Genomic DNA, 23,643 nt, shown 5'->3' with positions numbered 1-23,643 from the left:
GTGTGTGTGTGAGTGCGCGTGGGTGTGTGTGCACATGCGTGCATGTGTACGTGTGTGTGTGTGTGTGAAAAACACGTCAGACACGGCAGGGGGAGGGTTCCAGTGTGTATTAACTTTTAAAGGTATCCAGTAGATGAAGGCATTGTTCTCGTATATATATATATATTTTGTTTAAATTAAGACATTACCACAGACAGACTGCACCCGGAAGGAAGATTCGAGTGCGAAAGACAAACGGGAAGATCTGCCGTGTGGGCGGGGTTAACTCTGTGATTGGCTGTCGGGCCTCCAATGAAACGAGACCCCGACACTCCGTTAACGACTACTCAACACGAGGAAGCGCCCGCGGCTACGGACCCGACGTGCTGCAGAAACACTGTCAGTGATACAGACCGAGTAGAGGGGCACTCTACGTACACACACACACACGAGAAGAGAGGTACCCTACATACACAACACACACACACAAGTACAGGGGTACCCTACACACACACACACACACGAGAAGAGAGGTACCCTACATACACAACACACACACACCCACAGGAATATAGGGGTACCCTACACACACACGAGGAGAGGTACCCTACATACACAACACACACACACACCCACAGGAATATAGGGGTAACCTACATACACACACATACAAGGTATAGGGGTACCCTACATACACACTCAACATACACATGAGAAGAGAGGTATCCTACACACACACAAGTATAGGGGTAGCCTACACACACACACAAGTACAGGAGTATCCTACACACAAGTACAGGGGTACCGTACACTCTCACCCTCACACACACACTGCGCTGTGGGATAGGAGCACGCTCAGTTCACAGTGTGCCTGCGGTCACAGGGAATTTCGGCGTTCCCGTCCCGTCGTGCACGGGTGGGGCTCCGGACGGAAGCGCCCACAGGTGGGGGCGGGAGAAGATCTGGGCCCCGAGTTCCGGAAGTGAAACACACCACCTCCCTCCTCCTCCTCCTCCTCTTCCTCAGTGCGCGTTGCTCAGCTGGCTGTACACGTGCTCCAGGATCTGGGAGTAGGCCTGGTCCTTGGGGGCGTGGCCACTCAGGGAACCCTGGGAGTGACAGATTGACAGGTGATTGACAGGTAAGGCACAATCGCACACCGACGAGGCGTACAGCAACACAGACGTGTGACCGAGCAACGGCCAAGCTTTTATTCTGTAAACAGCTCCTTCATCTTTTAATGCACACTTTAATTTGCAATGCAACATTCAATTAGTTATTTCAGCTACATGTAGTGGGTGCGTAGATCAAATTATTTCAGTGACTGCACTTGTAAAAAGATCTGCACTCTATTCAGTATTTCTTGGTTCGGATTGGATTAAAAGAACGGAGGGTAATCCGCTCCTAATGGCTGGAAGTGAATAGCCGCTATCACGCTGACGCTCGCTGCACTTCGGTGTGTAATGGCCGTTCACGCATCAGTGGTGGGCAAGGAGGGGGGAGGGGCCTGTCTGTTTAACTTCTCCTCTTAAATATTTCATCAGCCCAATCGTTTAGTAATTGATATTTTCAGCTACACTTCTTGATAAGTTCATGAATGACATCTGAAGACTGACTGTGTGTCCCAACATGAAACAGCCTTATTGTGGTCAAATGTACACTTAAACCAGCATAAGTGTACTGAGAGAATTCGCTCATTTGGCCAGCAGTAATTGGTGACACTGAAAGCCTGTGTGCACACTGGAATTTCCCACCCGTGGGGCCTGTATCAGGGAGCAGGGTTACCGAGTTACCTGGATAACTGCGCCGAGTAAAACCCGGAACCCTCCCAAAAAGTGGAACACGGACTGAAGTTCAAAAGAGCTGTTCCGGGTTTTACTCAGCGCAGTCATCCAGCTAACTCAGCACGGGGTACGCGGGTCACTGGGTAACACGGGAGGACGCAGACCTTTATTTTGTCCAGCAAAGTGGTGTCGGGGCTCCACAGCTGACCGAACTGAACCAGGTCTGGGGCACCTCTGTAGAACTCCACCAGCAGCATCTGCAGCCAATCACAGATGGGCACAGTCACCCCAACAGCCAATCCAATCACAGCTTGAAGGTGCTGAAACTGGGCAACCGATGGGAAATTGCCAACCGCGAGGGACTGAACGTGAACGCGTCTTCGACAGCGAAAGCCGTTGTTGTCACGACAGCAAAATGAAAGAAGAGCCAGAACGCGGTGTTCAGGGTTTATGACGGTGATGGAGGGCGCACGGTACCATCTCGTTGAGCACATCGCTGGTGAGGAAGTTGTCCTGAACGTAGGTCACCTCCACCGCTACAGGAATGCCGTAGTCGTTGGGCCGTTGCTGAAGGAGAGGAAGAGTGAACGTGTAAGAGCGCGTTAAGAAGACTGAACGCGTAAAAAAAAACGTGTTGTGAACACGCAAGGCTGTCGTTTATGGTCTGGCGTCAGGATCCCTCTGTAGCTCACCTCTGGGGGCGGGACCACCCAGAAAGGCGTTATGGTCGAGGCCACGCCCTGGTTGCCGTGGTAATAGGGGCCTTTAAAAATGCAAAAGTGGAGAGATAGGGTCAGGAATGAAGATCGCCGGGTTTAGCGCATGATAATTATCATGTGCGGCGGCCATTTTGTTTCGGGCGCACTGACCGCAGATGATGCCCAGGCAGGGCTGGAAGCCGTTGTTGCTGCCCTGGAGACGCAGCTGATGGTCCATCTGGGAGTCGATGTCCTGCAGGGACGGCAGGGCGGGGCCTCGGGGGTGGCTGTGGTACCAACCGACCAATGAGAGCCCCCGCATGAACAGGTTCTGGCAGATCTGTGAAGTCATCACACCGGCAAGAGATAAGAGTGAGGTTTTTGAGTGAAGTTACAGCTAGCTGTCAGTCACTGAATTATTAGAACCAATTAAAACCATTTGCTCTCCTCAACAAAACAAAACAATTGGCCCACATAAGTTATCGGGTCATAGCTCCTCCCATTCTGGGTTTCCCAGCACAGCATTACTCCACCAATCACACCCCCTCCTGACATATAACATTTTTATACCTACATCAGAGTTGTCAGTACTCAGGCAAATCTCAACGCACTGTCACGGGGTCACAGGGGGTTTGCTAGTGTCTGATTAGTCTCTACCACAGACATTTATCTCTAGAGGGAAAGGATACCTGCTATTTGTGAAATTGCTTTAAACTGAAAATGACTGGTCCTAGCAAGTGTTCGCTAATGCTGAGAATTGAGTTTGAATTGTTGGCTCCAACTGGACCCACACGTACGCGAGAGAAAAATTACTCGGTCAGGCAGTGATTGATCAGCATATACGCTATATGACCAAAGGTATCTGGACACCCTTGGTCTGGGACTGTTTGTTTATGGTTTGGGCTAGGCCCCTTAGTTCCAGTGATGGCAAATCTGAATGGTACAGCTACATCACATTCTAGATGATTTTGTGCTTCCCCGACAGTTTGGGGAAGGCCCTTTCTTGTTTCAGCATGACAATGCCCCCAGGCACACAGCGAGGTCCATACAGAAATGGTTTTGTAGGGAACTGTGTGGAAGAATTTGAATGGTCTGCACAGAGCCTTGACCTCAACCCTATCCAACGCCTTTGGGATCCATGTGAGAGCCAACTGCAAGCCAGGCCTAATCGCCCAATCAGAGCCCAACGTCACTAATGCTCTTCTGACTGAATGGAAGAAAATCCCTGCAGCAATGCTCCAACATCTGGTATAAATCCTTCCCAGTAGAGTGTTATAGCAGCAGAGGGTGGACCAACTCCATATGATTGCCCAACATTTTGCATGAGATGTTGGATGTCAGGTGTCCACGTACTTTTGGCCATTTAGTGTACACAGAAACTGAGGAGGTGTATCTGGCCTCAGAGAGTCAGCCTAATGAGGTTCACTGTACGGCTGACAAGTGAAGCTGGTGACTGATTGGTTTACCTCCTCCTCTACAGCAGGGGCCGAATCTCTGTCGGCCAATCGTGTGCGACACGGAAAAGCCCTCAGAACCGTCAGCACTGGAAGAAAGACAGGAAAAGAAACGCATTTTGATTACAGTGATAAATATCAGGCTATCAAAGCGCTTAATACCCTGGGTAGGACCAAAACAATGGCCCACTGTCCAAGCAAAACTTGAGATGGAGCTGCAAATGCACGACATGCTCTTTCTCTTCTCTGATCACTGTCTGCACGCACGCACCGCTCTCCCTGAGCACTACCTGTGTTTGGCACTCACACTGTGTGTTTGTGTCCCAGCGTCCCCCCAGATATCCCACCACCTCACTGCTGGTCAAGTGGCAGTGGAAATCCTGAGGGGGGGGGGGGAAGGAGATATAGAAATAAGAAAATACACAAACAACAGAGAGATGGGGAAAAGAGAGAACAGGTGGCGAAAGGAGGCGGGAGAGTGAGTAGAAAGAAGGAAATGAACGAGAGAGAGAGGGGGAAAGGGAAAGAGGGCAGAGAAAGGAGAGGGAGACCGAGGGAGAGATGGAGGGGGTAGGAGAAACAGAAAAGAAAAGAGTCTTATCAGTTATCACACAGTGGTTCCATGGCATATAAGGAGCTCCCTTTTTAACCCCTTAGCACAGTGGCTTGACTAGAAACATGCCACGTTTTCCTGTTTGAACACCCACCCCACCCCACCCAGCGTCCCTAGCAGCAGCAGTTGCTGGACACGGCCACGTTGAAAGGCTGGAACCTGTTAATGGCGGAAAAGGCGGACAGCTCCACCAGGGTGTGCGGGTCCCTGAGGGGGGGGACAGCGCCGTTAGCGTTAGCGCCTCAATACACACGGCGGCAAAGTTCATCGTCGGTTTAAAATGGCGGAATTCAAAGCAGAGAACAGAGATGATGACACACAAATGAGCTTTTCTCAGGCTGCGCTGCTCTGTGTGAGTCATGTTCTTCCACCTCCTCACACGCATGAATCTATGAGCGAGTGATGTTCCACCTCCCCAACACTATGAGTGAGTGATGTTCCACCTCCCCAACACTATGAGTGAGTGATGTTCCACCTCCCCACACTATGAGTGAGTGATGTTCCACCTCCCCAACACTATGAGTGAGTGATGTTCCCCTTCCCCATTCTATGAGCTAGTAATGTTCTCCCCACACTATAAGTGAATGATGTTCCCCTTCCCCACACTATGAATGAGTGATGTTCCACCTCCCCACAATATGAGCGAGTGATGTTCCCCCTTCCCCACACTATGAGCAAGTGATGATCCCCTTCTCCACACTGAGTGAGTGATGTTCCACCTCCCTACACTATGAGGGAGTGATGTTCCTGCTCCCCACACGCGTAACACTGACCGTGCAGAATCCCTGGTACCCAGAGTGCAGTACCTCACGGGCACTCTGTCTCTGTCCCCTCTCCTCTGGACCACACTGATCTCTGCAACATACAACACATCACGTCATTCACACGCAAGACAGCGTGATTTACAACACAACGACACGTCACTGTCCACCGTTCCCTTTCAAGGGGAAAACGAAAACCAGTCCGGCCCGCGTTCAGGATCGACCTCTTAAGTCCTGCTTTTCACCTGCGGTCTTCATGGTCAAACCTGCACTTTACCTACCGTCTATCCACATTCACTATAGCACTGATGTGTCAGGATACTGCTAACTACTAACTACTCCAAAAATGATTTTACAAAATGTTCCCATGGCGACAAGACAGTTTTCCAGGAATTCGGTTTCTCTAAACTTTTGTGCACTTGGCTTCAACATTGCCAGGACTTGATGCCTTTAAATGAGCGCTCAACTCTAATTATTATTAACAGTGAAACCTTTTAACATGTTTGTTCCTCCAACAAGCCTCCAGTAAGCTTGCCTAAAACTAATCTTACTTTTTTCCCTTAAACAATTTGGCAGGTGTATTACATAAACATAAATAGCTACACTAACATGTGATTATGAGCAAGTTTATGTTTTCAGAGGCTGTGGTTCTTTGCTCTTTGTTCTTACATTGTAGTTTAATGCTCATTTAGGGTTGTTTTGTTCCCATTAGTGTAGGGTAGTTGAAAGGATGTTAATTTGAGGCTACACTTGCACTTGCTATCTCTGTCTCTTCGGACTGACTATACTCTCAGAACAGAGGTGTTAAATGTGGTAAATGTGTCATCTTTTAAACACACCTCAATGTCTAGTTAAGAACAACACATTCTGTGCTACTTTCAGCACAGTATGTTTTAAAAAGTCTCCCTTTGTAACATATAAATTGTATATTTGTAACACAAAAGGACAAGTGTTGTTACAAAGTAACAAAAGACGTAACACTGTTTGATATTAAAACATCCTTTTCTGAAAGTGTATACTTCCCCCGCCTGGGGAAGTTCTGCACTTTGACCCCTGACCTTTGCACTTGCGTTTGAACTGTAGGTCGCTCAGGGTAAGTGCACCTGCTAACGGCAGTAGCGTAAAATAACAGAACGCCGTTTCTCCGTCGTCTGTCGCAGTATCCGGAACTTTCCAGGACACAAAGCCACACAAGCGCCTCGGAGTTTCGCTGACGCAGTGGGGCTGACTGCAGCTCTGCAGTTTTTAGCAGACGCGCAGAATGGACATGGCAGTTCTCCACGGAGACAAAAGAGGAAGTGACATAGATCCCCTGTGCCCGGGGGAGCGTGTCATGTGCCAGTCTCATCTTTCTGTCGTTCTTTCGCCTCGCGTGTGTCCCTCTTTGACCTTTCTCCATTCCTACCGTTTCCCTGCATTAAAACACCAGGAATACGGCCAGGAAGTTACTCAGGAAATAGTGATGTCACGCATCGTGAACCTGGGGAAAAACTGCAAATTTTAATCCGAAGGTGTAGGCATGAAATCGTATTTCACAAGATTCATGGTTATTTATATTTACCGTGTGCTAGTATTTCTCATTTTATTGTGCTTTCACTTTTAGAGTCCTGCTGACAGTATTAATGTATAGTTTTTATTATTTGTTTTCTTTTTTTTGCTAAGCACTTCTGGACTGCAAATGTCGCGTGAAAGGTGCTCTACAAACAAAGTTTATTATGCTACCAGTCGTATTTCATTTTCGGTTTTTGTTTTGTTTGTGGTGACTGCGGTGGGAATAAGGGCTCTGTTCCTGCATGTCATTTTTCCTGTTTAAAGTATTGATTTTCAAACTCGGAATACCTGAAGCAGAGCCAGGGGGACTTGGGTATGCCACAAGGGCAAAAAAAAAAATCAGCACACGTGCCTACTATTCAGTATGCTAGTTGAGTATACTCTCTTAAAAACTCAAGTATGCAGAATTTCCAAAAATTCAGTGTATTTCTGGAAACCGAGTGCAGTATTGAGTGTACTAATTCAGGGATGAAATACTTATTTCTACATTTCCAATAAGGATCTTCAGAAGCATTCCATTCAGAAAGTTAATGAACACTTCGGTCCCTCAAATATGACGTGCGGCTTGATGCGTTATTCCATCTGCGGGAAACTTTAATACCTGTGACGCCATGACGACTGCGTGTAAATCAAAGTGGTTTGTTTACTTTTTATGGCACACTGTTAAAACTGTCCCCACTCCTGTCTATCATGTACTAAAAAGCATGAAAAGACAGTGCATACTTTTAGGACACAGAAGTTGGGAGGCTGTTTCGGACACAGCCATGGAGAGTTTGTGCCCTCTTTCACACTGACGGCAGGAGAGGTTTGTTCACAAACAAAGCCAAACAATGGTGCCCCAGAGGCATTCTGGGTATGAATATCAGCGTTTCCCGACCAATTAGGAAAGAGCCCCGCCCCTGTGCGCTCTCACCGTGCTGCTCGGGTTTGCCCTTCCTGTTCCTGTCCTCCGTCTGCACGGAGGCCTTCCTCTCTTCCTCTTCGTCCTCTCCCATCTCCTCATCTTCGCCTTCACTGGCCAGGCTCTGAGGGAAGAGCAGCGGGGGGGGGGTAGAGCTTCCTGTTAGAGGACTGCGTACGACACCGAGGCACGTTCACCTGCACTTTCCCAACTTTTACTCTCTTCTCCTTTGTGCTTTCTTCCCTTCTTCCCTCCCTCCTCTGCTCCATCCCCCACTCCCACATCCCCTCCTTCTTGCTTTCTTCTTCCATCCATTCTCATTTCCTTCAGGAATCTCCAGGTAAAAAAAAGTCAATACACCGATCAATGAGCAATGTACATTCGGAATAGCTCATGTATACTGCCCTTTCTTTTTTATTTTAAATACTTTTAAAGATGACAGTTTATTTATTTCATGCTTCTTTATCCCAGTATGACATGGTCTCCTGCATATCTGGGCTCCCTACTTGACTTCCACAAGAATGACCACAGTGGGATTAAATCTTGTGACTTCACTGCACTACGCTTCATAAGTGCAATCATCACACCATATCTCTCATGTATTTGACTTATCGTATCAATAAAATCTCATTAAAATTCGCCATCACCACATTTCATCTCCTCCCTCCCTGGAAGGAACCAAGAAGGAAAAATCTTGAGAGATCTGAAGACACTTTTGTAGGCTGGCATTCTGTACAGCATGTGTGTCTTCTATTGATTTGTGTACAGGTTTATAAATTTAATTTATTTTTTTAAACTTGGCTGCACATTGCAACATGCCGATCTTTATTGGCCCATAAGGGACAATAAAGATTGACTGACTGACTGACTGAGCAAGTGATTGGTTGACTGATTGAGTAAGTGACTATTTGGCTGGCTGATTGAGTAAGTGACTAGTTGATTGATTGATTGAATTAGTGATTGGTTGACTGGATGATTGAGTTAGCGATTGGTTGACTGGATGATTGCATATGTGATTGGCTGACTGGCTGATCGAGTTAGTGATTGGCTGACTGGCTGATCGACTTGGTGACTGGTTGACTGGATGATTGAGTTAGCGATTGGTTGACTGGATGATTGCGTAAGTGATTGGCACTGCTGTTGACTGGTGACTTGCTGGATGTTGAGTTAGCATTGACGGATGATTGCGTAAGTGATTGGCTGACTGGCTGTTCGACTTGGTGACTGGTTGACTGGATGATTGCGTAAGTGATTGGCTGACTGGCTGATCGACTTAGTGATTGGTTGACTGGATGATTGAGTAAGTAATTGGCTGACTGGCTGATCGAGTTAGTGATTGGCTGACTGGCTGATCGACTTAGCGATTGGTTGACTGGATGATTGAGTAAGTAATTGGCTGACTGGCTGATCGAGTTAGTGATTGGCTGACTGGCTGATCGACTTAGCGATTGGTTGACTGGATGATTATGATTGCTGACTGCTGTCGAGTAGTGATTGGCTGACTGGCTGATCGACTTAGCGATTGGTTGACTGGATGATTGAGTAAGTGGTCGACTGACTGATTGAGTCATTGCTAGGTTGACTGGCTGATTGAGTAATTGATTGGTTGATTGATTAAGTGATTGGCTGATTGATTAAGTGAGCGATTGGTTGATAAATCATTGGCTGATGGGCTGACTGATTAAGTCATTGGTTGATTGATCGATTGATTGAGTTGATTGGCTGATTGATTAAGTGATTTGTATACTGGCTGATTGATAGTGTTGATTGACGCTCTTTCAGGAGAGCGCAGACACCTAGCGCCCGCAACCCCTCACATCTCTCCGCTGGGCTGGTACTTGTGCAGCCAGCTGGTCTTGTACTGCACCAGCTTCTGGCCGCGGTAGCGCACGGAGGCCCAGCCGCAGCCAGACTTCTTGGCGGGGTTGACCAGCCGCTTGCAGTGCGTGGCCCAGGCGCTGGGCGAGTTGAAGATCTGCCCCGTCTCCACCCAGCGGATCTTCCCGTCGCACAGCAGGTCCCCCACAAACTTCTTACCCTGAGGGCAGGAGGGGGGAGGAGGAGGTGGGGGGGGGGGAGGGGCAGGAGCGTGGGGCGAGAGGGTGGGGTAGGAGGGGCAGGAGGGAGGGGCAGGAGGGTGGGGCAGGAGGGGGTATTAACGGCACAGCAAAGCAGGCAGGTCGAGCCTTAATGTGACGACTGAGTGAGCATGTGAGAGGTGTTCTGTTTGATGAATGGCATTGCTTGGGATACTTGGGATCTAAGTGTTTTAAGTGTTTTCAATCTTGTTTTAAGTGCTTTAAATTCCTGTTAAATTATCTGATACCTGGTGCAAATAAGGGAATGTGTGGCTGTGGACATACTGTAAATACAGCACTCAAATACACAGGTGCAGTGACTGAGTCGGGGTTGGTAAGACACTGTGGAGTGGAGAAGTAGAGTGTATAGAGGCAATGGATCACTTAAGAACAGACAGATAGGGAGAAACAGAGGGAGAGACAAAAAGAGATGGAGGGAAAGATAAAAGCAGAATGGAAGAAGGCAAGTGAAAGAGAGATATAGGGAGATGGAGAGAGGGACAGAGGAGAGATACACGGAGATGGAGACACGAGGCAGAAATAGCACGGGGCTGTACTGGAGCAGAAGAGCGGCAGTTGGGAGGAGGACGGAGGAGAGAGATGATCTGGAGAGGGTAGATACGCAGGGTATGGAGCGAGTTAGATAGATGCGTCAAGGGACGGACAGAGGTACATAGAGGAGGATGGGAGGGAGGGACAACAGGGGAGAGGTGTGATAGAGATGGAGAAAGGGACAGAGGGAGACAGAGAGGGACAACGGACAGTAAGAGCAGGTGAGCTAGATGGGACGACGAGAGATGTGAGAGTGGATGAGAAGGACATTGGGAATGGATAAGTGTAAGTGACGGAAGGCTAAATCCGAGAGAGGATATGGGACCTGGCAAAAGGAATGTGGGGGACAGACTTATACAGTAGGGAGATGGAGAGAAGGACAGAGGGAGATGGAAAGAGAAGGACAGAGGGAGATGGAGGGATAGATAGATAGAGGGAGATGGACAGAGAAGGACAGAGGGAGATGGAGGGATAGATAGATAGAGGGAGATGGACAGAGAAGGACAGAGGGAGATGGAGGGATGGACAGAGGGAGATGGAGAGAGGCACAGAGGGAGATGGACAGAGAAGGACAGAGGGAGATGGAGAGAGGCACAGAGGGAGATGGAGGGATGGACAGAGGGAGATGGAGAGAGGCACAGAGGGAGGTGGAGGGATAGACAGAGGGAGATGGAGAGAGAAGGACGGCTGTACCAGGTAGTGTATGGACAGCACCCCGTCGCCGGGCTCCACCAGGCCGTCTTTGAGCAGCACGCGCAGGGTGATCCCCCTCCTGGTGAGCAGGGAGCCGCGGCCGGGGACCGCCCTGGAGTCCACCTCCTCTCCTCCGCTCAGCTCCTCCTCCTCCTCCTCCCCTCCCTCCTCCACCACCTGCGGGGGCGAGGGCGGCTCCGAGCCTGGAAAATGCACACGCACACACACACGCACGCACGCACACATGCGCACGTGTGCACACGCACGCGCACACACACACGCGTGCGTGCAAACACACACACACACATGCACGCACGCACATACACGTACGCATGCACACATGCACACACACACGTACGCATGAACATACACGTTGACACGCACACACGTATGCAGGCATGCATACACACACACAACCATGCACACACACACACGCATAATAGAAGGGAGGAGTCAGTTGATTCAGACCGATTGTAGTGCTCCTGCAGTTTTTCAGACCCAAATGAGCACAACTTGTGTTCATCTGATCAAGTACGGCCATAATTACTAAGAACTCATTAGAATTGATAAAAATCAATCTTTCATCATATGCAAAGGAAATATTAGGAACGTGTTCCATAATTGTTCCCCAAAAGCCCATATGTAATATAAGCTACTAAAAAATTTTGATTTCCTCGTGGCCAGGATGACAGTTTCAAAAGAACATTTTATTATTAATTTTGGTTTTACAAACCACAACTACTAGCCTATGTCCAAACTTGCATGAGAGTCATGTCGAATTAATAAACCGAATTTCCAACTATGGAGCCCTTACTCAAAGTTTCACGGTCTTAATATTACGGCAGTATAGCCTATCAATTATACAGTAAAAGCACATGTAAACAGAACCAGGTTTGTAAATTAAGTCAAAACTCATTTAAATGTAATGTTACATTCCATTTCAATAAAATATTATATACTTTTATCTTAGTATGCAAGCTATGGAAAGCCGTGCCCACAAGGGAGTAAGTAATATCACAAAGGAAATAAACGGACGCATTAATGCACGTCTACAAATGTGAAAGGTGAACATGTCGTCATTTTTCTTTTAAAAACAATAGCTTGCTGATATGGAGAATGACTGTTCCACAGCAAAACTGATGCATTCAATAAATACAATTTAATTCATTTAAAACTAATAGTAAAGTGCATTGTATATCATAAGGTGATTATTGGTAATGTTAGTAATAATTGCCAGTAATAATCATATTATTAATATCAGTGATAATAATAATAATTAAAAATAATGTTGAATGGTTACCAGCAAGCCAGCCAGCTTGACGGTCACCATTTGCTCTGAGACCGCGAGGCCTGCTCATGATTAATTTCACACGGTGTTAATAAAATTAAAAATCATTATTTTATCATTTTTATTTTTCCTTTTAAAAAAACAAACAAATCTCACCCATTTTCCAGTAGTCCTCGCCGTGTAGCTCTGTTCCAGGAAGATTCCTTGCTGAGGACAGTATTGCAGAGTTGAGTTGTTTTAATGCATAGTATTAGCTTACCAGCTAGCTGGCTATTATTGAAAAGCGTAAAATGAAGGCGCCTGTGTCTTCTGTTTCCTCGTTGCGTTGCTTTAATGTCAATTCTCCTCCCCTTTCTCTCTCACTCTCGTCCTTGTCACTCTCCGTCTCTGCACTTCGGCGATGTTTTTGTTTGATTAATTAGTGTACGGCCACGAGGTTTTAAAACATTCGTTTGCGTTAAATTGTAAAACTTGCTGACAATTTATAAATAAAATGTCTCAATAATTAATTTGACGAGATTGTGCCTAATCTTCAGTTTATCTGTTCAGTTTCCGGCGGGTTAGCAGCGGCAGTCGGTGCTTCCCGAATTAGCCAGCTACAGTAGCCTGCTAGCTTGAAAGCTCGCCACTGTAACAAAATGAAAATACGATTTGAATCCAAACTAAGGCTTTCTAAAATCGCATCACTAAACAACCCACAACTAACTACTCGCACATGTGAGTAGTAGGCTACGCTTCACCCCCTCTCGCTGTATATGCCTCTCTTTCGTCCTATCCCTCTTTCCCTAACCCTCTAACTACCTCCTCCGTATCCACCCCTTCTTTTCTACTGAATTGTGACGAGCGTGTGTAAATGCTGGACACCGCCAGTCGGGTGATATTATAGACAGTGGAGGGCGACAGATCCCTATCTCTTCCCCTCTTCCCTATCTCACGGTACTTCACTCCTCTTCGGATGCCCAGCACGTGAACCACCTATATAAATCCACGTGTTTTGTTGCTATACCATTGTATTATAATCATCGGCAGGATATTCTTTTTTTAATATCGGTCTTGTCCAGTGTGCTCGGTGTAGACAGTCATAAAGGGCGGCAGTAGATTGGTCGGTGTCGTGTGACTTCTGAAACGTCCTTCTTCACACAATAACGCTTGAATAAATCGCTTTGAGGTGTAACATGGGGTTTAATCGAATAGCACTCTCTCAAAATAGCTCAGCTTTATAAACATTACTTAACGTTGCTCTAGTAAGCTTACAGTAGCTGTATGACAAACGGCTGGCACAGTAAAGTGTCCTGTGTTAACTCGGCTCTAACCGTGTTAGAGTTGAACATTGGGACAAAATGTTATCTGTTAAAAGTTGAATTAACACAGGGCATTTTACTGTGTATTACAGTCAATTTTAAGCTCCGTTAATGTGAATGTTTAAGTGATGTGCTAAGTGAAGGCAGTGTAATGTTGTGTGGGATTTCTGTTGATTGGATTTTTTAAAAACGTATTTATGTGAGAGACAACTAGGGTGTAGCAGGGATAAACTCATAAGTAGCCTACTAGTCTGAATCTTTCAAGTAAAAATAAAAACCTTATCATGTATTTTTTAGCCTGAAGTTAACCCTAGGTTAAGAAATCTATCAACTAGGTGCCATGCAACAGCTTGTCAAATACAGGCTTAAATTTTGTTGTTTAACCTATTTTTGAGGGGGGGCACGAATGTTCGACAACATTTTATAAATAGCCAGGTAGGCTAGTTCAACTTGGCGGCCTCCGCCCGTCCAGCCAGCGCGCCAATCAGCAATGGCAGTGGGCGTGGCTCCCCGAAAGTACCTGTTGATAGAAAAACAAGTGCAAGAACAGAATAAGGCGTTAATGCACCTCCGGAGTTTGTAAGCAATTGTACTAGCAATACTAGACAATTAATATACTATTATTGGTGGCTTTTAAAATCTTTCTAAAATAATTCTTCTGCCACGACAACGAGAAAAGAGAAGCATTTTCTGTAATGGAATTCACATGATATGCTATTTGTGGTGTTTTAACCTCGTTGCAGTTTTTATGACAGACATTTTAGCTGTAGATTTACAATATAGCTTTACGTAACCGAAATATTTGATTTTGACAACAGGTGATACTTTGTCACCTCGTTTGAAAACGGCAAAGACGAGGCTGCTGGACTACTACCGTTAGCCTACTGGTTTAGAGGGGGATCTCTGATCTGCAGAAGACAGACAGAAAAAAAGTAATTTTTTGTGCGCTGAGTTAGCCATTATCGGATTCCTCCAGTCTGCAAACCGTATGGCTACCCCAACAGCACGAAGGCGGTCGAAAGCGCTGCTGCCGACGTGCTACTACGAGGGTTACCTTGAAAAGAGATCACCTAAAGAAACGGTAGGCTGTTTATTTGTTTATTTATTGTTTATTAAAACCTTTTGAGCATAAAAACCTATGGACATGAGATAACAAATTAACGAGGTTGCAGATTAATTCCGAATTCTTGAGCTCTGTGGGGCTAGGGATTATTACATTCAATCAAGTTGAAATATGTAGAAAATCAGATGGGAGATTATCTTTTAATCACCCAGTTTTGCGCTGTATTTTTCAGAATGTGCAATTACCGTAAAATACTTCACGGTCATTCACAACTGCTCGTGCTGTTTTGCGTCTATTTGCCTTGGGCGTGAGGATGTGTAACAGGCATTGTCAATATGGGAGTGAATACAACTCAAGCATGATATTAAAATACACATTAAAAAAAGATCTGAAGGTACACGAATGCATAAACTGAACAGAACTTAAGCATGTTGTTATATTACAACAATGCTGTTTAAATAAAGAATGAAACTGGAATTAGAAAACAGTAAATAAATCTTGAAATTGACATTTTTATGTCATTCACTTTGAAATGATGGCTTTTTACACGTTTTTGCCTTCAGTAACTGGGTATTGAGTTTGCATAGATTTTACTGTGCATACGTGAATAAGAATTTTTTTTATCAGTAGAATATATCATAAGCCAAAGTGATTTTGTTTATCATGAAAATATATCCATCCAGGTAGAATTGCATAGACATGCAGTATAAATGCATGTTAAATTACATTACAGACATTTAGCAGACGCTATTATCCAGAACAACTTACACAATTGTTTTACATATTACACATGCTGTATATTCTTAACAATATGGTTGATGTAGCTCATGAGGTAATGAGAGCTAAGCAGGTATAATCTTCAGGCTTTCAGAAAGGTAGATGGCAAACTACAAAAACAACATTTTTGAAATAGTGCAGAGATAGTGTGCAGTAAAATTCCCACCATCATTTCAGCTGTTAAGTGATCTTACATGGACAAAATCAAATCAAAATGTATTTATTTAGAGCATTTTACTATGGATTCTCGCAAATCCCTTCTCGGCGTACACCTGCCTAAAACTCCCATAAAAAACAAGTGACAGAGGATGGGGCGGGAAAGAACTGTTTTGGCGAGATAAAGGAAGAAACACTGGTCAAAGCCGGGGGGGGGGGGGGGGCTCAGGTCCCAGGACTCTGGGCAAGTGCCCCACCTGTGAGAGAGGGAACCACCACGAAAAAAAGTTGGCAGTTAGCGCAGAGCTATGGATTGCAGACAGGGAAATATGTACACTAAAATGTGTATACAGCCAACAATTTGCTGGTCTGTAATTAAGATTTGTATTTTTTTTTTTTTTGTCATGCAAATTAAATTCTCTGTTGTCTGATCCTTTGAGTGTGTTGAGCTCAGTTAGGAGGGATTCTGCCATCTTGTTGTTGTGGGGGAGGTGGGTGGGGTGGATTGGGGGTGGGGGGGGGGGGGGTACACAACTGTGCTTGAGTCAGCTAAAGCGGTGTGCGTTTCAGCGGGGCCGCATAAGAAAATCAAAGTCTGCAGGCCGGAGGAGGAGGGAGGAGAAGAAAAGTGGAGAACCGCTGGAGGTTTTGCACTCAGGCTGAGGGGGGTCTTGGTTCTCCTGTCGCACAGACTGGGTGGAGGTCTTTATCTCCATATCCCTGGACACAAAGGACCAGCTGTCTGTGAGGGTGGGGTGGGTGGGGGGGGGGGGGGGTGTCCAGGCATAGGAAGGCTTGGGGGGTGGGGGGGTGGGGGGGGGGGGGACCCAGAGGCGACGATCCAATGAAAAGACAGAGCAGAGACAGGGCTTATTGGGGTGCAGGTGCTGTTGGTAATGAGGGGTGACCGTGGGTCACAGAGTGAACAGCTTGCGTGTGGAGCACTTCACCAGCCCTGCACTGTGTGCGTCTGAAGAGCGAGAGCGAGAGCGAGAGAGAGAGAGAGAGAGAGGGAGAAACAGAGAGAAACAGAGATAGACAGAGAGAGAGAGAGGGAGAGACAGAGAGAGACAGAGAGAGAGAGAGAGAGAGAGAGAGAGAGGGAGGGAGAAACAGAGAGAGAGAGATGCTTTCTTACAAAGAGGGTGAGCAGGTTACTTCACTCATGAGAGAGTTCCCGGAGCCAATCCTGTATTCAGAGTTTTTGCCTTGGAAGTTTTTCCATCTGTAAAACACAGCTCTTTCCTAATTGGAATATACTGCAGTATCTGCACTTTGAGGGAAAAAAATATATATATATAATGAATGGTATATATGTACTGAATGTCCCATGTAGTGTAGGTTTCAGCATAGTAAAGTGTATAGTTATATATATATATAAGGGTTGCAGGTTCGATTCCCGGACAAGGACACTGCCGTTGTACCTACGAGCAAGGTGCTTAACCTGGATTGCGGGATGAGGCTGTGTAAATGGATAGGATGTAAATGCCGTGCGAAAGTGTTGCGTAAGTCGCTGTGGATAAGAGTGTCTGCCAAATGCCTGTACTGTAATGTAATGTAATGCCTAATGTGAGGGCCGGTCACGCCCTTTTTCCCGGCTAAGAGATAAAGCTGCGGTTTGGGAAATCACATGATGAGCAGAGCAGGTGCCTTCCCGCTACGTGATTGATTGACAGGTTTCAGTCCCCTGGAGGCGGAATGAGCACTGTCTGTCGTCCTGGAAACACCCCCCCCCCCCACCCCACCCCAGATCTGCATTCCAAAATGGAATGTTGTCTTCTAGAGTCGCTTTGTGATTATTAACTTCAAAAAAAAAAAAATACTGAAATAGTTTCATGACACTGTATGAGTATTCATTTCAGGATGTTTGAAGAGTAGGAAGGATGAACGTGTTCACCTGTAAACCTGTTCGGAGCGTTCCTGTTCATTGTCATAGCATGCCTGTGCACCTTTGCACCTGTGCTGTGGCAATGAGCAATTCCGCTCATCCTTGTCATAGAATCGATGAGCGGTTTTGCTGTTCTGGCAGTTACTGCTAGTTCGGTTGGGCAGGATATTGCGACACTTGGGGTTGGAGGAGACACGAGGCAGTGAATATTGTACATGCGTATCTATAGTCATGCAACGTTATGTATGTTTAATATTGAATGTGCCTTGGAGGGGTCTGATAATTACGGTAGTCCCTATGCTGGCACATACTGTATGTCATGAATATTGATAGTGAGCATGTCATTTTGAATTATGTCTGTTTTATTATCGCCTCCAGTCGTATCTGATGTTTGATATCTGAATTACCCTGCAATTCCCCCTCGATTCTGAGACCGCAGCCAACTGCTGAATCTTCAGATCTGCGTCACATTTCCAGGCTTATCATTAACCACCCCAGTGAACCCTGCAGTGCGTTTCAAAACCAGGGCATTTTCTGAGGGCGGACAAGTTATACAACCAGCCCTCATCGTCACGGAAATTTAAAAAAAAATTTTTCTTGTTCTTTCTTTCTTTTTTTTTCTTTTTAAAAAAAAATCTTTTAAGATTAAGCATGCCATACTCTCAAGAACTGGCTTGACAGCTGTTGTTCAATGAACATAAAAAAAGAGTCAGATCAGAGGATGGCGGAATTTGTTTGAGGGCAGAATCGTTTCAGCAAATCAGTTCTTGTGTGTTTGCGCATTTATTGGGCGACTCCGGCGCCAGGCTTTAGTGGAGCGAGGGCAGTGCATTGGTCCAGCGCCGGGTGTGAGCCCAGTGGACTTTGGACCCTGGCCTGGAATTCTTCGACGTTTAGCTAACACACACACGCACCGATTCACTCTCAGCCTGGACGCGTTTATCACTGAGCTAGCTTTGCTAAACTCACGGCTATCCAGAGCTGGACATTCACGTTAGTATGAAAGTTTACCACTGTTCCGTTTTTTTTTTTTTTTTTTTTTTTTTAAGTCATAACCAGAGAATCTCAATGTGTGTTATTCACTCAAAATCACATTTTTTTCCCCTGGTGATTTTTTTTTTGTCATTGTGTTTACTTCAAGCATGATTGAAGACACATTGGCCAATATCACACCATTCGCTTAAAAAGCACATTTAAATAAAAGTGATCAAACAGGTTTCTACAGCAGCTTGGATGGCGAGATTACTACGTTTTTAGATTCAGCATCATGGAAATTTTCTGTCATTCGTTTGACATGAGAGCTGGAAAGTTTGGGGGGTATAATGGCCCTGGAGGGGTCAGTACAGATTCTCAGTGATAACCAGCAGAATCGAGGGATTCCCCAGACGACCGTGTGTCATATGAGGAGAGCTGAACAACATGACTGATGGGAGAAAGGAACATTTTTAACATTCCGCACTACACTCCTGAAACCGGTTCTTTATGTTTCTGCTGAAGCTCATGCCAATGATCCTGATTCCTGTTTTTGTCTGCTTCCTGCCCTGTTTTTTTAATATATAAATTGGAGATCTGTTTTTTTTTTGTTTGTTTTTACTAATTTGACGTGGGACTGAACATGTCCAATTCCCACCCTAATTTGGAATGTCTTTTAATCTGCAACCGTAGCCGCGTTCACGCTCGAACCGAACTGCCGATTCGGGAGAGGGTAGACGTCCGTGGTTCTCCTCCGAAATGCGAAGTGGCATCGGCCTGCTTGTTTTCACTCGTGCAGAGTGGAGTCGGAGGAAGACCTTTCATATGCAGTATCAGATTGACCAGCGTGGGGTCGCTAGAGAGCGATGAGGCATGGACCCCTTGCTGAACCCCTGCCATACCCTGGGCAACACAGTTGGCAACTGTGTGTTGCCCTATAGAGCCTATCGGCAAACCCCCCTGAGCCTGACCCCCCCCCCCCCGAAGCCCCTTGTACTCTCCCTTATATATATAAGATTAGATAGCCAGGAAACCTGCTGCTCTTTACGGTAAGTGTGAGTATCACAGGATCATTAATGACCAGTGAGTCTGAGCCTCAGTTTAAAGATTCACCCAAAACACGTCAGCGTACTGTGCAGAGTCCTCCTTTTTGTACCGGGGCATTGGTCTTCTGCTTGGTTTACAGGGAAGGCTGCCCCCTGCTGGCCCACCAGTGCCTCTTCCCGCTGTTAACTTTGGCCATGATTCACTGAGAGTTTTAGCCCTTGCAGAACCTTTTTAGCACATGCAAAACTAACAACACAATTGGTGCACAACGAATACCGTGGCCAATCATTTGTCATGTTATTGGTTTTCCACGTGCTAAAGGTCTTAGTAAATGAGGCCTTTGGTTTTCCCAGGTCTACCATGGTCTAAGTTCTAACAAGATTGTCCTACTTGGGCTTGAGTAAGGTTTGCATTCGCACTGGGAACAGAACTAAACGTGCCCCCCCTCTTTCTCTCTCTCTCTCTGTAGACATCTTGCCGACTGTGGACATGTCTGTGTGGAAATACCCTGTTTTTCTACAACAACACCAAGGACTGTGAAGTGAGTGCAATTACGGGGAGAAGTGAGTCCACTGCTGGGAGGGGATCTGAAGTCATACAGACGTCTGTAGCAAAGTTCAGGCCGGAACTCTTTCTACATCCTTAGGCAAACTAATTCAGACTTTCAACATAACAATGAAACCTGTCCTTGCTTCACTTAAAAAGCATTCTTTTGATTTTATTGGTGTTTGAAAATTTTTGAGTTTTGAAAAGAGCAACAGCCCTCTAATTATATCCTATATGACCACGTTTTTTTTTGCCCGGTCTACTCGATGTGTTTCATGTTGTTTTAACATCTTGTCCTTGTGCTGAAGCTGTTAAAGTATGCCCATGAATTTAAGTTTGAAAATATAATCTACTGTGTGAGATAAAGAAAGAGGAGGTCAGGTCTGAGATAAACTGTATGCTGGACGCAGACTTTAGCCTCTCACTCTTAACTGTATGTGTGTGTGTGCATGTGCGCGTGCGTGTGCGTGTGCGTGCGTGTGTGCGTGTGTGTGTACGTGCGTGCATATGTGTGTGTGTGTGCGTAATGTGTGTGTGTGTGTGTCTACGTGCGTGCGTATGTGTGTGTGTGTGTGTAGTGTGTGTGTGTGTGTGTGTGTGTGTGTGCAGTACACAGAGAAGCTGGAGCTCAGTGGCTTCATCTCCCTGGCAGATGACAGCAGCCGGGGCTCAAACCTGACGGGGGCGCGGTTCAGCCTCCGCATGAAGGATGGAGAGGTCAAGCTCACGGTGAGGGCTACCCACAATGCACCCTGACCCCAACCCTCCACATCACACCCCAACCCTACACACCACATCCAAACCCTACACATCACACCCCAACCCTACACATCACATCCAACAGATCACATCCCAAACCCTACACATCACACCCCAACCTAACACATCACACTCAACAGATCACATCCCAAACCCTACACATCACACCCCAACCCAACACATCAAACCCAAGCCCAGCCCAACCCAACAGATCACATCCCAAACCCTACACATCACACCCCAACCGAACACATCACATCCAAACCCTACACATCACACCCCAACCCAACACATCAAACCCAAGCCCAGCCCAACCCAACACATCGCATCCAAACCCTACACATCACACCCCAACGGAACACATCACACCCAATGCATAATACCCTAACCCTACACATCTCACCCCAACCAAACATATCATACCCAACAGATCGCATCCCAACTCTACATAACAAACCCAACATATAACACCCCAACCCAACAGATCTCACCCCAACACTACACATTACACCTGAACCCAACACATCAAACCCAAACCCCACCCAACACATCACATCATACCCCAACCCAACAAATCACACCCAAACCCAACACATCACTGCATATTAACACCCAAGCCCAACGCTTTGTTAGGGTTGGAATGAGAACCTGCAGGATGGTAGAACTCCAGGAACTTGGTTGGTTAGTGCTGGTGTGGACTGCGGGGACATTGTGGAATAACTGACACACTCTTTCTGTCTTTAGGCTTCTAGTCTGGAGGCCCGGGTGCTGTGGAAGGGCTTCATCCTCTCTGTAGTGGAGGTCAGTAACAGACTGATCAACAGACAGATTGATCAGTTCCATTTCTGTCAGTCAATTCAGAAATGATGTGAAATTAACTGAATGAATTGGAACAGTCACATGAAATTTCTGTGAAATTTCTGTGTGTTTCTATGCTCCTGAATTGTGTGTGTGTGTGTGCCTGTGTGCGTGCGTGCATACGTGCGTGCCTGCGTGTGTGCGTGTGTGTGTGTGTGTGTGCATACATTTGTAGGGAGAGAAATAGAAGGAGAGAGAAAATGACATGTAATCATTCTTCAAATGCTGCGTATCAGATTTCCCGACGACTTGGCTAATGTCATGAAATGTTATCAGTAAATCCAGCCTATGGCGTCATTAGTCATATCAGAGCAAGTTCACAATCAGCAGAGCCAGGGATTCCAAGACGAATCTTTGCTTTGCCATCAAAGGACATTTTCACACTTGTTTCCTTTTCAGCTGTAATGCTATTAGAGTTTGGACTATTTTCGCCGCATCTGTTAAGCAGTGTTCTTGAAAATTCTTTCTCTTTCTCTCTCTCTTGTTCTCCCTTGTTTATTGTAATAATTATCACTGATTATTATCGTTATCATTTTCAGTAAAAATAGAGCTGAACTGTGTACAGGTGTAATAACAAAAAATTTTGACAACAAATGATTGTGTTTTTTTTTGTTTTTTTTTTGCGGTCAGCTGGCCGTGCCGAGCTCCTTGAACCTGCTCCCGGGTCAGCTGCACATGCTGGCCGAGGTGATCGAAAAAGAGAAGGCGCGACGGAAGCCCCCTCCCCTTCCTCAGGGTCCCGTCCCGTCTCCCTACCTCCCCCTGCTGGCCAGCATGCCACCGTAAGTGAATTGTAAATGGACTGCATTTATACAGCGCTTTTATCCAAAGCGCTTTGCAATTGATGCCTCGCATTCACCCATTCACACACACACTCACACACACACCAACGGTGAAAGGCTGCCATGCAAGGTACCAATCAGCTCAGTTGGGAGCAATTAGGGGTTAGGTGTCTTGCTCAGGGTCACTTCGACACGCCCAGGGCGGGGTTTGAACCGGCAATCCTCCGACTACCAGACAAATCGGTCTTACCTCCTGAGCTACGTCGCCCCTATTCACCAGAAAATGCTTATCCATGTATGATACAGAGGCATGCCCATGCTTGGTTTTACGTGACATTCTAGGGGGATGTGCGGAGTGGTGTTTTCGGAGGTGTGCGGGTGACCCCGTGTCTCTGTGCTTTCTTTTTTTTTGGACAGGTGTTACCATCCATTGTCCCGGCTGGAGGCCGAAATGTTCCTGGAGAGGAATCAGGAATTTGGGAACTTCCTGCTCCGGCCTGGCAGAGACGGCACCTCTTTGGCCGTCACCACCTGCCAGGACCTCAACGGGTAAAAACACGGCTTCCCAACCGATAGCGCCGACAACAAGCTCGTCCGCGCGCCCTCCCAAAAAAAAAGGACGTGTCCACGTCCGACGCACTTTTTGTGTCACTCTCAACACGTTTTGTGTCAAAGTTACGGCTTTTGTGTCACAAACGTACAGTTTACGTCTTACGAAGGGGAGACTTTTTAACACGAGCTGCGCTGGAAAGTGGCGCAAAATGCGTCGCCCTTAACTAGACATGGAGGTGTGTTAAAAAAAAAAGAAAAAAAAAAGTTGTGCGTTGTTTTTGACACGTCCGTTTTGAGACTGCTAAGAATCGGTCGCGTTTGTTGATGCGTTCGGGACGGAGCTGACGCGTCTTATTTTAAGAAGATCTACAGGCACGATCACATTCAGCCTCCAGCTCACCACTGATTGGCTCTCTTCCCCCAGCAGGCCAGTCTTCCGTCACTATCGAGTGGCTCGAAAGCCAGATGGAGGATTTTCAATTGATGTGGAGAACCCAGTAAGATGTTGTGGTTACGAAGCGCTGTTCACAAGCAGTCTCACCGCCACACACACACACACACACACATACACGCACACGCACACACGCACA

General features: G+C 46.4%; 2 protein-coding genes across 4 annotated transcripts in view; one reads left to right on the top strand and one right to left on the bottom strand.

Moving 5' to 3' along the window:
- Nucleotides 1-92: 92 nt before the first annotated feature.
- mpnd (MPN domain containing) lies at nt 93-13,193 on the bottom strand. Its single transcript, XM_064330401.1, is given in 13 exon segments — nt 93-1,088; nt 1,928-2,020; nt 2,241-2,330; nt 2,456-2,526; nt 2,633-2,801; nt 3,928-4,004; nt 4,223-4,295; nt 4,633-4,735; nt 5,302-5,383; nt 7,754-7,866; nt 9,559-9,779; nt 11,065-11,267; nt 12,509-13,193. Coding segments are annotated over 13 exon segments (1,386 nt in total). The 5' UTR covers nt 12,513-13,193; the 3' UTR covers nt 93-1,001.
- A 986-nt stretch (nt 13,194-14,179) lies between these two features.
- Nucleotides 14,180-23,643, top strand: part of LOC135252393 (signal-transducing adaptor protein 2-like) — an 18,143-nt gene continuing 8,679 nt past the window's right edge. Inside the window, exons 1-7 of one of the 3 annotated variants that reach the window (XM_064330398.1) lie at nt 14,180-14,734; nt 20,026-20,097; nt 20,712-20,831; nt 21,606-21,662; nt 22,350-22,501; nt 22,919-23,050; nt 23,478-23,550. In XM_064330398.1, coding sequence (XP_064186468.1) covers nt 14,642-14,734; nt 20,026-20,097; nt 20,712-20,831; nt 21,606-21,662; nt 22,350-22,501; nt 22,919-23,050; nt 23,478-23,550 — 699 coding nt within the window. In that variant the 5' untranslated portion in view covers nt 14,180-14,641. The remainder of the gene's footprint in view (nt 14,735-20,025; nt 20,098-20,711; nt 20,832-21,605; nt 21,663-22,349; nt 22,502-22,918; nt 23,051-23,477; nt 23,551-23,643) is intronic. The other 2 variants (XM_064330397.1, XM_064330396.1) reach the window with 2 other exon arrangements.

Source organism: Anguilla rostrata, chromosome 4 (genome assembly GCF_018555375.3).
Source record: "Anguilla rostrata isolate EN2019 chromosome 4, ASM1855537v3, whole genome shotgun sequence".
NCBI lineage: Eukaryota > Metazoa > Chordata > Actinopteri > Anguilliformes > Anguillidae > Anguilla > Anguilla rostrata.
This window is presented reverse-complemented; position numbering and strand designations above follow the sequence as displayed.